Genomic DNA, 14751 nt, shown 5'->3' with positions numbered 1-14751 from the left:
TTATCCCCTTTTTGCTTTTGTTGATGTTCATCTTATATCCTCCTTTCAAGACACTGTCCATTCCGTTCAACTGCTCTTCCAAGTCCTTTGCTGTCTCTGACAGAATTACAATGTCATCGGCGAACCTCAAAGTTTTTACTTCTTCTCCATGAATTTTAATACCTACTCCGAATTTTTCTTTTGTTTCCTTTACTGCTTGCTCAATATACAGATTGAATAACATCGGGGAGAGGCTACAACCCTGTCTCACTCCTTTCCCAACCACTGCTTCTCTTTCATGCCCCTCGACTCCTATAAGTGCCATCTGGTTTCTGTACAAATTGTAAATAGCCTTTCGCTCCCTGTATTTTACCCCTGCCACCTTCAGAATTTGAAAGAGAGTATTCCAGTTAACGTTGTCAAAAGCTTTCTCTAAGTCTACAAATGCTAGAAACGTAGCTTTGCCTTTTCTTAATCTTTCTTCTAGGATAAGTCGTAAGGTTAGTATTGCCTCACGTGTTCCAACATTTCTACGGAATCCAAACTGATCTTCCCCGAGGTCCTCTTCTACCAGTTTTTCCATTCGTCTGTAAAGAATTCGCGTTAGTATTTTGCAGCTGTGACTTATTAAACTGATAGTTCGGTAATTTCTCCTCAAAAGGCTTGGACTCAGACTTATAGCTTCAACACTCATTTAGTATATCATTATGAAGGTACATGGCAAACTTTTATTTCTATAAGGAGTTCGTAGTGTATAGTATATAAGAAGTTTATCATTGTTTTATAAAAAGTGAATCACAGAAGTGAATTTTGTGAGAGTAGACTGTGGATAAAAACGATCTCCATAATACAGTTTTTAAATTCTAGTCTCTTCTATGTCATTCGGTAAGTTTACATTCTTTCACTGTCCCCCTATACAGTTTTATTTTTGTAATCGTGTGTCACCCCATTGCACTTAGCGGAAAACAATTACTCAAACTTAAGGTATAACGTGTTTAGCATAGTTTCTTTTCCTTGCATTGCACTTGGGGGAAGTTTTCTTTAGCTTTTTTGCTATTGCGCTGCACTTTAACATTCAACACTTTCGAGCAGTACCAATTTTCCGTTGCCATGGGTAATTTATTACGGCATATTGATAATTTTTACTTTTTGGACAGTCTGACTACAACTGAATGAAACACAATTTTCGAGCCAAACGCGTTTCGCCTTTATTGTCTGCAAGGCCTCTTCTTTGGCGTGGAATATATACATATTTTCACTATTTATTCACTTTTTGCGTCAGTGTACCTATAGGTTATAAACTGTTCTGGTGGCTGGTTTTTGCTATGATACAGTAATATTTTAAATTTTACTTAAAGGTTGAGTGGCAGATTTTCCACGTATAATGTTTCTGTTTCATCTTTGGTGCCTTTCTTCTTCTTGTAATTGCCATTTGGGCTTTTTCCACTTCAAAAGTTACTCTCTAAAGTTGGTAACAACATTAGATCTGTGGCAAGAACTTCCGACAGTCGGCAACACAAGCCAAAACACTGCATCAAAACCAGTGTTAAGATCCTAGTGCTGTGAAATGTTGAAAAAAACCAAATGGGAATTATAAGAAGAGGAAGGGCACCAAAAATGGTCCAGAAACATAATATGTAGAAAATCGTCCACGCAACCTTAAAGTATAATTTGAAATATTACTACATCATAGGAAAAACCAGCCACCCGAACAGTTTATAACGTATAGATACATTGCCCTAAAATGTGAACAAAATAGAGAAAATATGAACATATTCCACGCCACTGAAGATGCCTTGCAGAGAATAAAGGCGAAACGCGTATGACACAAAAATTGTGTTTTATTCAGTTGTAGTCAGATTGTCCAAAAAGTAAAAATTATCATTAAACCGTAATATTACACGCAATTGAGGAAGACAGGACTACAAAAGTTGAAGAGGTTACGGAGTTTGTTAGCGCTACGTTAACATCACTGTTAGGATACAATAAGATTAAAACTTTCAAGGATTGCGTTTCAAAATTATCATCATTGTCAATTTAGTTTACCTATGGTTCAGATCTCATTTCTTTTGTCAGATATTCTTAATGTTACAGTGCAGTGTTACATGTTCCAGGGTGTCATTCAACATTCTGAATTTTATTTGATCAGTTTCGTCTCGTAAATTTGCAGGGCATTTTAGCATAAGCATTTAGGTCATTTATTCTCCAAAGCTCAGTTCGTATTTTTATGTAGATTTTTAACTCTGTTAGATCTGCATGTCAGTATTGCAAAATACGTTCTGTGACGTCACGCATTGTAGCACCGATCACTGTTCTGCACAATAAAAAATACCTTAGTATGGAGTTTTAAGTTTTCTAATTATATTTAGTAAAAGTTAACATCACAGACATGTCAACTCAAACTAATTGACTATCTTATCAAACTACAGGACAACTGATTGCTAGTGGAAATTTAGGCTCTGTGGAAGAATCAGTGGGAGATGAGACACCTCAGCTTAACATCATTTCGCAACAACGTCAGGCAACAACGGTAGATTCCGGTTTTGTGTCAGCATCTTTTGTCTGAATTGTACCCGTAGCACGTTCTGTTGGCATTGCTGTGGAAACTGGCAACGTCAATATTGTTGAGTAGTTGCTAACGATGAGGAAGTATATGAACAAAAATGTTATTCAGATTAAAAGGTCTCAGAAAGAGATAGAAAGAAAATATTAGGTCACAGAGAGAGAAGAAAAGGACAATGGAAAGGATGAACTCACATATTAAGGAAGAAAATAAAAGGACTCACGAAGCGATAAAATCACAGATACAGAAGTTATCGATTCAAATTAAGCAAGAAATTCATCATCACGTGATGGCAATAATAAATATTATTGAGACTAAGCTTCGTAAAACTGTGACAGAACAGCGCCAACAGAAGAAAACACGTTTAGTAAGAGATACAAAATTATATGAGATTATTTCAAATGTTGTAACAAATCTACGTCATCACAAAATACAGTTGTTCGCCTAGATAAGCAGTGTAGTGCCGACGAATGTGATCACTCAAGTAAAAGAAAAGAATAACCAAGTCAGCCTCTTTAATCACGAAATAGGTGAACAGAATGAAGCATTGACACCTCAATCGGAAACAGAGAAAGAACAGCTACATACTATTCCTGAGATAGATTGACAAATTTACCGACCAATGCAGATAGGGTTTCTGATGATACGTTACTCGTTCATTTTTCGGGAACAGAATAATGCGAAGCTTTGAAACGAATTTCAGTTGGTAAAATGAAAATCCATCAACAACAGCAATTGGAAGTAAATGCGATAGGTGATCACGTCATAGAAATCGAAAGAAAACTTAATCGAGGTGGTGGCGATAGTGATTTTGGGCATTCTCATTAGATGAGCATGAAAACGTGTGGGGTTTAGATGAACATTCTTGGGAGCTAGCTTGCTTTCACAGACAACATTTTGGACAATTGATACAGTGCAATAAAGAACATTGGAGTACACAGAAGAGTGACAGTTCTGATTTCTAGTGTTCCAAAATTTTGGAAATGAAATTCACCTCTAGGCTTGGCTACATCTATCTGAATTTTCGTTACCACTTAAATGACCATTTAGTCACGAGTCAGAATCAATGTGCGGATACCTAGAAAATAAATCAGCTTTAAGGGTGCGTTCCATAGCAAAAGAATGCCAAAGTTATGAAGAATCTTACCACGCATTGCTGTCTGCACATAGGTCACCGGATGCGGAAGATCGCGTAAAATACGGTGTCACTATGCCAAAAACTTCGATGAATCAGAAGTAACCCATATTTGTCAAATCCTGAACTCATACATATTTCTTGACAAAACTACCAGTACACTTAAGACACATTATACTTAAAAAGACGGATGCAAAGACGATCTGGAAATATTTCAAGGTTTACTGCAGGAAGTAGAGCCAGATAATTACGGGCGCCTGGCAAGAAAAAGTCACGACAACTACAAACGAAATGATGACACACAAAATCATTTCTCATTGAACTAACGCGGAATCAATTGACATCTACATAGAAATTTTGATGACTGGAATAGCTTCGGGCATGGAAATAGACGCCAAACATACAATAGACTTATTGGCATGCTAGAAACAATTTTCATAACAGAAGTAGCTTCCATGGCAGGGACAGAGAGTGTAGTCCATCTCACAATATAAATTACTGAAAGGAAAGTGGGTTTAGCCACAACAACCAAAGCAACTACAGACAAGATGAGGGTCCAAATTTGTATTACACTGATAGAGTGAGTCCACAGAGACAAGTTGAGGTGACTGACGTTTGGCCGTCTAACTCAAACAGTAATCCACATCACGAGCATTCAACACATCAATGAGTTGCAGTACTAACAGTAAAGAATATGCCGTTGTTAATTTTTAGAAGACATTAGAGACGCTTTACTAGAAGACGATGATTGTAATCAAAATTCTGTTGTCCAACCTGTTATCACGATTTATCTTGCTGTTTTGGATGTAGGTAGTCCTGCGTAGGTAGTTAGTAATGCTGCATTTAGCAAATGTGAAAATGTAACTGACTATGAAAAAGTAACTGTCTATTCAACTACATTGTTACAGAAGATAAGAGTGGAAGGTGCGATTTCAGAAAAGGGTGTAGATGTGAAACAACAGACCTGCTTAGATTTTGAGCGTCATGGCTATACTTTTTTTTATCAATTTTCTGGTTGTACCTCTTCTGACCACAGAGATAATTTTAGGTTTAGAATTTCTGAATCAACATAAAGATGTTTTGAAATTTAATGATGAAGAAGTAGGATTAGAGACTGAAGGAAAGTAGGAGTGTTTTAAGTTTGAGTACTGGATCTCTAGACAGGAAGAAAATGTAAACTGTTTATGTTTTCTAATGATGCAGACATTACATTTTCCACACGAATTTTTTTTTCATAATGATTTAAGTCAGTAACTTACCTTTTGCAATGACGCAGAGCATGTTATTGACATTCAGAGGGTGATAAGGGAGAAATTAGATAGAGCCGACAATTGTTCTGAGACTCATAATTCCCACATTTTGCAATTAAATTCTCTTGTTTTCACTCATCGACCAGGCGCTTTTAAAGATTTTCGGTACAAATTTCGAGTCAAGGAACATAATAAAATTAGTGTCCCGCCATAAGTCATTCCTGTACGCTACAGAGAATAAGTCAAGGCAGAAAATATTGAATCAAGGAACTACTGAACCCTCAGTTAGTATGTATAATAGTCTTCCTCATATTCTAAATAAGAAACGTGGATCTTTCAGACTTGTGCATGGCTCAAGACAGATTAATAGTGTCATCTTGCTTGTGACTGACAGAACACAAACTTGAACGAACTTTTCAAAAATTTGTTTGTCATAAAGCTACTATCTTCTGTTGACTTACGAGCAAGTTCTTGGCAAACTGAACTACATTCAAAGTGTTGAAAGTAATACCGCATTTCCGTGCTTTGGAGTATGTTACCAGTTTTGTAGATTGCTTCTTGGCGTTAATATTTCTTAGTCACTTTCATTCCTGGTTTAAACAACCATCCTTCCTGACTACTTGGAAGAACATATTATTCCCATGGTGGTGACGTACTTGATTGGAACACAGAGCTATCTTGAATTGTCTATTTCAAATTTTTGTACATTTTGGTGTTACAGTCAAGCTTGTGAATCCAGAGTGTTGCAGATCGAGAGTTAAATTTGTTGGACACAATAATTCATCAAGAGGTATCGAACTAGATCCACAGAAGTTATAAGTCATTAGTATGATTCCTGTTCCCACTGCTAAACGTCATGCACGGTACTTCAGATTTAAGCTTAATAAGTTTCTGTCGTCGTTTTTCAAGTCTGAAGATTCTTTCCAGTTCTAGATTATGTGAACGTATTGGGAAAACAATGTATGGCAGGCGGATGAACAAACTCAAACGGCACCTGCGTTACTTCATCCAGACCTATCTTGTGATTTTTGTTTGTCAACAGATTCTTCAAAGAATGATCTTGGCACTCATTTATTTCAAAACTGTACAAAAAAGTACAGCTTTTGCTGGTCATGTCGTAACAAAAGCGGAGCGACATTATTCCTCCATTGATTTAGTGACTATGGCTATTGTATGGGTATTTTCTAAATTTTGTTTATTTTTTATATAGAAAGCACACTAAGGTTTACATGTATCATGTGCTCTTCAGTTTTTGATGTCATCTAAATAAATACACGATAGTTTAAGATGTTGGGCTCTGTACTTACAGGAATTTCACTTCTGTGTTGTTTACATTCCTTGTTCTCAGAACTTCATTACTGATACCTTGTCTCGCGCTCCATTGGTTTTGGTTAAAAGTAGTGGGGAAGAGAGTCGAGAGAACAACTGCGCCTTGGTGTATATTCGAAAAATAGCATTTGAGAATTTTATTTCTTCCTCTCTCCATGACACTGCTAAAGAACAAGATAGACAACCGATCGAAACAGATATGGAAGAGATATGGAAGAGATATGGCGTGACAAAGCAAACACTGCCTTAAGACAGTATTACTTGGTTTTAGTAACATTCTTTTCAAATTTTCTTTTGTAAATAGTTCTCTTTGGCTTGCGTGCGTACCTGACGATCTTGTGAATAATTTCACCTAGTATACACATCTTAGTTACTGTTAGGCGGCCAATGGATTGTCACTTGTAGAGGGCAAATGAGATGTCAGGAAGGCGGTGGATTTGTTTAATTAACTTCTTTATCTGGCCATTGGCTGTAGCATATCGGCAAGAGCTTTGTAGAGGCGTCCAGTTGCCTTTCATGAGAAATAGTAGTCCCGCACTGCTGACAGCGCAAAGGGCAGGGCCGAGCATGGCGTCCGTCGAATGCCACTGTCAGGAAAGTCTCAGACTATGGCGGTGATAACAATGCAGCAGCACAGCTGACAATACCGCGGATGCAGTGGCGACTTCCCTCCAGCGAACGGACAGCTCTCTGCTCCGGCTGAGTCTCTCTGAAGAGTCAGAGAAAGCTGCCCTATCTTGTGGTCAAACAACAGACCCTGTACTGCAATCCAGGATGTCGCTCCAGGTCTCCCACCCTCGTGGTGTAGGCTGTGATTCTGAGATGAGAATATTTTAGAACACAAATGGCTAAGTACTCATATGCACGATACTATGTTCGTTTATGGCTTAAGGCACGTACTCTGAACACTTCCTTGTTGGCACGTGAAGAAGGGCTTTCATCCTTCCGCTAGAGTATTGCAGGATCGGCTGTTGCTCTACTGTGCCCAGCCGGCTCTGCTTCACAATGCCAGTCGGCCATATTTTGCTTCTCAGTGCGTAACACCCTTACCACCTGTGGCTCTGTGGCAACTCACTTCCGCTCTTGTCTACTTTTCGACAGAATACTGTCCATATGCTACACTACACTCATTTCGGTCCAAGCAAATATTTTCATCAACTCCGTGTGATTTGATATTTCGATAACATGGAGAAAAGTGTAAGTAATGTTTCAAACAGATACTAACATTGTAAAAACGTTGAACCACCAATTATCTCACACTGTGCTCCATTATTTCTGCTACCTTAAAATAGTTGGCTCCTGTGGATTTCCAAGGATCAATCGTTGGACCAAATAATAGATTTTTTGCGAATAAGATAGGTCTTTTTTTATAAGAAGTTAATCACATGAGTGAATTTTATAAGAAGTGAGGATGGATGCAACCGAGCTCCACAACACATTTTTAAGTGCTAGTCTCATCTGTATCATTACGTAACTTCAGTTTCTTTCACTATCCCCTTGTAAAGTTTTATTTTTGCAACTGTGTGTCACTGCAATGGCTTTAGAGGAAATATGAAGTATGATGAACTTAGCGCAATCGCTTTTCCTTGCATTGCACTTGGGCAATGTTTTCTTTAGCTAGTTTGCAGCTGCGCTGCATTTTCTTACACAGTACCTAGTTTCCGTTGCCACAAGGTAAGTTACGAGATTTGTCGGAGCCGGTTTAACATCACTGTTAGGACACAATTAGATTATTTACATTCAAGAATTACATTTCAAAATGATTGTAAACTTAAGTTCAGATATCGTTTCTTGTGTCAGGAATTCTTACTCTTACAGTGCAATGTTACATGTTGGTGTGTGTGACATTCAATATTCGGAATTTTACTTGATCAGTTTCAGCACGTAAATTTGCGCGGCACTTTAACAGAAGTGTTTTGGTCATTTATTCTTTCAAAGTTCCGTCGTAATTTTACACAGAATTTTAACCCTGTTGGATCCGTGTGTCACTATTCCAAGACACGTACTGTGACGTCATGTACAGTAGCACTGTTCTTCGCATTGCACAATACAGAATTTCATAGGAGGGTTTCTTTGGTATGCCGTTTTCAGTTTTCTAAACATTCTTAGTAAATGGTAACTGGAATAGAGTTACGGAATTTCAGATGGATTAGCGACTCTTTTCGTCAGACAGTGTTTAGATAAGGGCACCACCTTGCATTGTCTAGTTGACAGAAAACAGTTACAGAATTTCAAATGGATTTGCGACTCATACAGTTACAGAAATTCAGATGTGTTTGCGACTCATTTCATCAAATAGTGTTAACATAAGGGCAGCAACTTGCATTGTTTAGTGCACAATACGATATGTACAGAAACTATATGTACATTACACTATGTACACAAACGAGGTTAAGAATAGGGAGAAAGCAAAACAAAAAAGCAATCACAAATAAAACTTTATTTTTGTCATTTTGACTGTAGTTTCTGTTTCACGTCCGATTGGACCTCAAAAGGAAATAGCTTTCGTAGTAAGTAGGTAAGTATTAAATAAACTTATTCCTTTTAAAGATAATATTAAATGTGATTTTCGACGTTTCCGCGTTTTGTGAGTTTAAAAAAATTATAAGCAAAATTGCTTTCGTGTATGGTAATGCACTGCAGTACTTTTTTGCACCAGGTGACTCATGCAAGGGAGGTGCGTCCCATCAGTATAAGCCAGGAGTTCGTAAATGTCAGTAGACCCAAGTAAGAATCAGTGATGGCTTTTAGCAGTTCGGAACAACTCGGTACCAAGTCTAGCAGTAATATCTGACTGTCACGTCTTATCCCTAACGACCAAAGTAATGCACAATATCTCAAGCCATATTCTTCAACACAAATCCTAATAATACAGAGAAACTCAAGAAAAGCTGCGTACATCGCATTGGAAAAGCCTTCATAAACTCCGCGCGTCTTAGACAGTACTCCCGTATCATTCACACTTGGATGTACTCTCTGCTAAATGCATACGTTTTTTTGAAGATCAAAATATACTCTGGGAAATTAAAATTGTAATGTCATGGAGACGGCGTGTAACAAACGTCAAGTTAGCGTGAATTGAACTACCCGTTTGGGCATCCAAAAGAGTAGAATTTCAGTCCAACTGCATACAGTAGCTAACGCCATCTACATTCTTTACTTAAGGAAAGGATGTGTAGTGAATTTCTCTGTCATTTATTGTTGTAGGTTTGTGAAAGGTTTGTATAAAGCCTCGCGTAAGAAGGAGCAACGTCTACCAGGTCATTTCGGAATCCAACAGCGGCAGGACCGTGGCCTCTCAAGAGCGTGGTTCATCGTTTCGTAGTTCTCCTGCTCGCGTTGATCGGGGTGTCACGACATCCATGAGTTCAGGACTGCCATATTTTTACTCTTAAGCTGTCCTGCAATATATTTCATAATGTTATACGCTAATACCCTTGATGAATGTAGTCTTTCTTGGCGAAAGATAGACTGTCTCTTTCTTTCCTCAAAAAAAAAAAAAAAAAAAAAAGGAAGGAGTAATGTAATAAAACTGTTAGCCCAGGAATGAGTCTCAGGCTCAGGTGGCCATCCCATTCACTCTGGGTAGTTCATGGAGATACCTGTAACAAAAAAAGGTTGTTCCGAGATTAAGAAAAATATTCTAAACCTTCCTCTTCTCTCCATCGAGAGCTCGCTTCCATGCACAGCTTATACCCCACTGTCACTTTTGAAGTTCCTGTTGCACATCTCTGTATCTACAGTATCTCTCACAAGATTTCGCCTACGAGCTAAGACTTACCATCAGTCGCATTTCAGCACCAGCCAAGTCATCCAAATCAGACATCAATAGAGCAGAGAGAGTGAGGCGCCATGCACCGTGCAAATATGAAGATCTTGTGGTACTTTCGGTGAACAAAGGAAATGCCACAGTTGTTCTTAATACCACTAAACGTCACAGCAAAGTGACATCATTGTTGGAAGATAGCACGCACAAATCCCTAAAACGGTACCCAAAACCGTCATACGCCAGAAAAAACGGTGGAGCTTCTGAAGAATTCTTGTCTACCAGTGGATATAAAAAATCTAGGAGCAAGAGCTTCTAGAACTCCAAGGCTGTTTTGATTACGCTACTGGCCATTAAAATTGCTACACCACGAAGATGACGTGCTACAGACGCGAAATTTAACCGACAGGAAGAAGATGCTGTGATATGCAAATGATTAGCTTTTCAGAGCATTCATACAAGGTTGGCGCCGGTGGCGGAACCTACAACGCGCTGACATGAGGAAAGTTTCCAACCGATTTCTCATACCCAAACAGCAGTTGACCTGCGTTGCCTGGTGAAACATTGTTGTGATACCTCGTATGAGGAGGAGAAATTCGTGCCATCACGTTTCCCACTTTGATAAAGGTTCGGATTGTAGCCTATCGCGATTGCGGTTTATCGTATCGCGACATTGCTGCCTGCGTTGGTCGAGATCCAAAGACTGTTAGCAGAATATGGAATCGATGGCTTCAGGAGGGTAATACGGAACGCCGTGCTGGATCCCAACGGCCTCGTTTCACTAACAGTCGAGATGACAGGCATCTTACCCGCATGGCTGTAAAGGCTCGTGCTGCCACGTCTCGATCCCTGAGTCAACAGGTGGGGACGTTTGCAAGACAACAACCATCTGCACGAACAGTTCAACGACGTTTGCAGCAGCATGGACTATCAGCTCGGAGACCATGGCTGCGGTTACCCTTGACGCTGCATCACAGACAGGAGCGCCTGCGATGGTGTACTCAACGACGAACCTGGGTGCACGAATGGGAAAACGTCATTTATTCGGATGAATCCAGGTTCTGTTTACAGCATCATGATGGTCGCATCCGCGTTTGGCGACTCGCGGTGAACGCACATTGGAAGCATGTATTCGTCATCGCCATACTGGCGTATCACCCGGCGTGATGGTATGGGGTGCCATTGGTTACACGTCTCGGTCGCCTCTTGTTCGCATTGACGGCACTTTGAACAGTGGACGTTACATTTCAGATGTGTTACGACTCGTGGCTCTAATCTTCATTCGATTCCGGCGAAAGCCTACATTTCAGCAGGGTAATGCACGGCCGCATGTTGCAGGTCATTTCTGGATACAGAAAATGTTCGTCTGCTGCCCTGGCCAGCACATTCTCCAGATCTCTCACCAATTGAAAACGTCTGGTCAATGGAGGCCGAGCAACTGGCTCGTCACAGTACGCCAGCCACTACTCTTGATGAACTGTGGTATCGAGTTGAAGCTGGATGGGCAGCTGTGCCTGAGCACGCCATCCAAGCTCTGTTTGACTCAATGCCCACGCGTATCAAGGCCGTTATTACGGCCAGAAGTGGTTGTTCTGGGTACTGATTTCTCAGGATCTATGAAGCCAAATTGCGTGAGAATGTAATCAGATCTCAGTTATAGTATAATATATTTGTTCAACGAATTGTCGTTTATCATCTGCATTTCTACTTGGTTTAGCAATTTTAATGGCCAGTAGTGTACATCAGTTCCACAAAGAAAGGATTCCATTGTGGTCAATTGCTAGCGCTATTGGTTTTGCTAGCCAAATATTTTTCTAAGCTGATGAATCCGTTAGTTGGCCGCTGCGAACACCACGCCAAAAACACTGAGATTTTCACTAAGAAAATTAAACAGATTAGAGTTGATCCAAACGATATTTTAGTCAGCTGTATGTAGTGTCACTATTTACAAATGTTCCTTTGAACGACACATTAAAACTATTGGCAGAGCATTTTCCTACTGTAACGATGAAGTTGTTGCGCCATGGTATAACAACCACATACTCGTCGCACGGCGATAAATTTTATGAAATGTAGGACGGAACGCCTAGGGGTTCTCCGTTGTCTCCAGAAGCGGCCAACATGGAAAATGTTGAGTAACGTGCACTAAATATGGCTCCCCTCGTGCATCATCGATTTATCGTTTTATGATCTGTCCACAAGGCATAGAAGCTCTTAAGCACTTCTTTGAAAATACGTACGGTGTATACCCAACCATATAGTTCACTGTCAAGTGATAGAAAAAAGGAAACCTACCGTTAATATATTCTGGTACAACGAAACTTCGATGGACCTCTCGGCCACACAGTGTCGCGAAAGCCGAACAGAAACACTATACTCATCAGTAGATTAGAGTAGCCCAAATTCTGACGTGTAGCAGACTTTCAGCAGTGAGGCCCCAGTTTGTTATGCACAGGTTATGCAGGATAATGCTCTTAGTTTGTGTCCTTGGAACGGTGTTTTCCAGTTGGTTCTTGAAGGATAGAGTCTGGTCCAACATAACACCTACATATTTTGAGTTCTAACTGCGGTGAAATACTCTGTCACCAAAACAGACACGGAGCTTTCTGTTCGCCGCTCTGTTGCACAAGTGAAAGCAAGCCATCTCCACCTTAGTAGGACTCTTTTTTCAGTCTGCACCTCCGAATGCATTTTGCCATTGTTGCCACATCAGATGTTGAGATGGTTGCCGTTTCTTCAAAATTTCGATGTCTCACTGCCAGCGTACGGTCATCGGTATGTGAAAACTTATGAGACCTATTTCAGCCATAATATAACTACTCACATTAAACAAAATTGGGGCGTGACTAGTTCCCTGAGGTAGTCCACCGTTTAGCGTCTTTGAAGGGCTTATCTTGAGTATAATAATTTTGTTTTCCTGCATGCAGTTATTTGTCTATGTTTGTAGAGAAGATCGTGTTTACATCATAAACTGTTAAGAGAAATATAAATTGACAGCAAGTGTGGGAAATTCGGAGTCACGATCTTATGCTGGCGATTTACGTGGAAGTCATCGTCAGTGCAGAGTAATGTTATGACGCGTACAGGTGCGTGCTGAACGCACAGCGACTGACCTTGGCGAGCCCGACGCTGGGCAGCGCGTCCAGGCAGAGTGCGGCGCCCTCTCCGGCATCCCCCCGCCTCTGGCCGCTCAGCACGCGCGCCGCCGCCAGCCCACTGGCCGAAAGCCCGGGGCCCACCAGTAGCACGGCGTTGCGGGCGTAACCAAGAAGCTGCGGCCGGTCTATTGATGCCTGCAGCTGCCGCCGTGCCTGAGACCGCCAGTACGCCGGCTCTGTCAACACCGGGCGCTGCATTATCATCTACTCCACGACCGATAATTGCGTAGGAGGCAACACCTGCTAGTGTAAACACCTGTTTATCTGCGAGAATAGTGCAGCAAATACGTTAACAACAGATTACTTCGCCCATAAAGGATGGCATTATGAGGGCTGTGACTATTGATATATTAAAATAAAACAGATTTCTGAGTCAGGCACATTGTATGTGTTTTGTTTTAGACAAAAAATTGTAGTTTTGGTGATATTTTGGATGTCACGGAGAAAATTAAAGCTGCCCATAGCATCTGAGTAACAATAGGCAGTCCGCCCCCGTTAGCTGAGTGGTCAGCGCGGGGGAATGCCACGCCAAGGGGCCTGGATTCGATTCCCGGCTGAAGCACGAAATTTTCTCCGCTCAGGGACTGGGTGTTGTGTTGTCCTCATCATCATTTCACCCCCATCTCCGACGCTCAATTCGCCCAATGTGGCGTCGAAGTGCTTGTCCTCGACGGCCGAACTTCCCCGAACGGGGAACCCCCGGCCCATAATGCCTTATGCTCATTTCATTTCAACAATGGGCAAATTCTCTAGTTGTGCTGCGAGAGACTTTCAGCTGCGAGGGACTTTTAGCAGAACATTGTGAATGGAGTGTAGTCTCGGTGAGAGAGAGAGAGAGAGAGAGAGAGAGAGAGAGAGAGAGGGGGGGGGGGGAGAGTCGAGTTGTATCTTGTGATGGAGTAAGATGTGTTTAGGCCATTGCTGCGTGCCGAAATAAAATTTTCTTATATTGTTTTTCATTTATGGAGAGATATTTTGTAAACTCACTCAGAAGACTTCAAATGATACTGTTATAGCGCATTTGCCGAGACAAGTAAGCGTAGTAATTAATATGGTCAGGGATTTAGAATTTAAGATTTTTATGATAATATAACAATGTGTGATATACTGATTTTTCTTCAAAGACGTGTAGCATACGTGTTTTAAAGAAAGTAAAGAGAATTTGTCCATGTTTTTCCACAATTAATGTGAAGTGAATTTTTAGTATTTCATGTATTAAAAGATTTTGTCTTAGAATTATATCGTTTTGTTAATAGAGTTAATTTTTATTGTTTTTTCATCATTCAGAATTGGTCTCTTTAGTTCAAGTTTCACATATATAATTTTGATCTCCCAAGTCTCTCCGAAAGAGAACTTTAATTGATAATGATCATTGGAGTAATGAGATTTAGTAGCCCACAAGTTTTGTGGATGTGTCTATAGTTTAAGGTACGCCTTGCTCATCGCATTGCTGGTAGTTCGAACTTTTATTCTTTAACTAGCATAGCAGCAGGAGCTGCAGTAGTTTGGAGACAGCAACAACATAGCATTTATATATTGCACAAACAGTTAGGCCATTAATAATTTATGTG

At 40.3% G+C, this 14751-nt stretch overlaps 1 protein-coding gene across 1 annotated transcript in view; it reads right to left on the bottom strand.

Annotated features, from left to right (window-relative positions):
- The window catches only part of LOC126474471 (membrane-bound alkaline phosphatase-like), a 151972-nt gene extending 138594 nt beyond the window's left edge, over window positions 1-13378 (bottom strand). The window contains exon 1 of the mRNA XM_050101944.1: window positions 13136-13378. Coding sequence (XP_049957901.1) covers window positions 13136-13378 — 243 coding nt within the window. The remainder of the gene's footprint in view (window positions 1-13135) is intronic.
- Window positions 13379-14751: the final 1373 nt, after the last annotated feature.

Source organism: Schistocerca serialis, chromosome 4 (assembly GCF_023864345.2).
Source record: "Schistocerca serialis cubense isolate TAMUIC-IGC-003099 chromosome 4, iqSchSeri2.2, whole genome shotgun sequence".
NCBI lineage: Eukaryota > Metazoa > Arthropoda > Insecta > Orthoptera > Acrididae > Schistocerca > Schistocerca serialis.
This window is presented reverse-complemented; position numbering and strand designations above follow the sequence as displayed.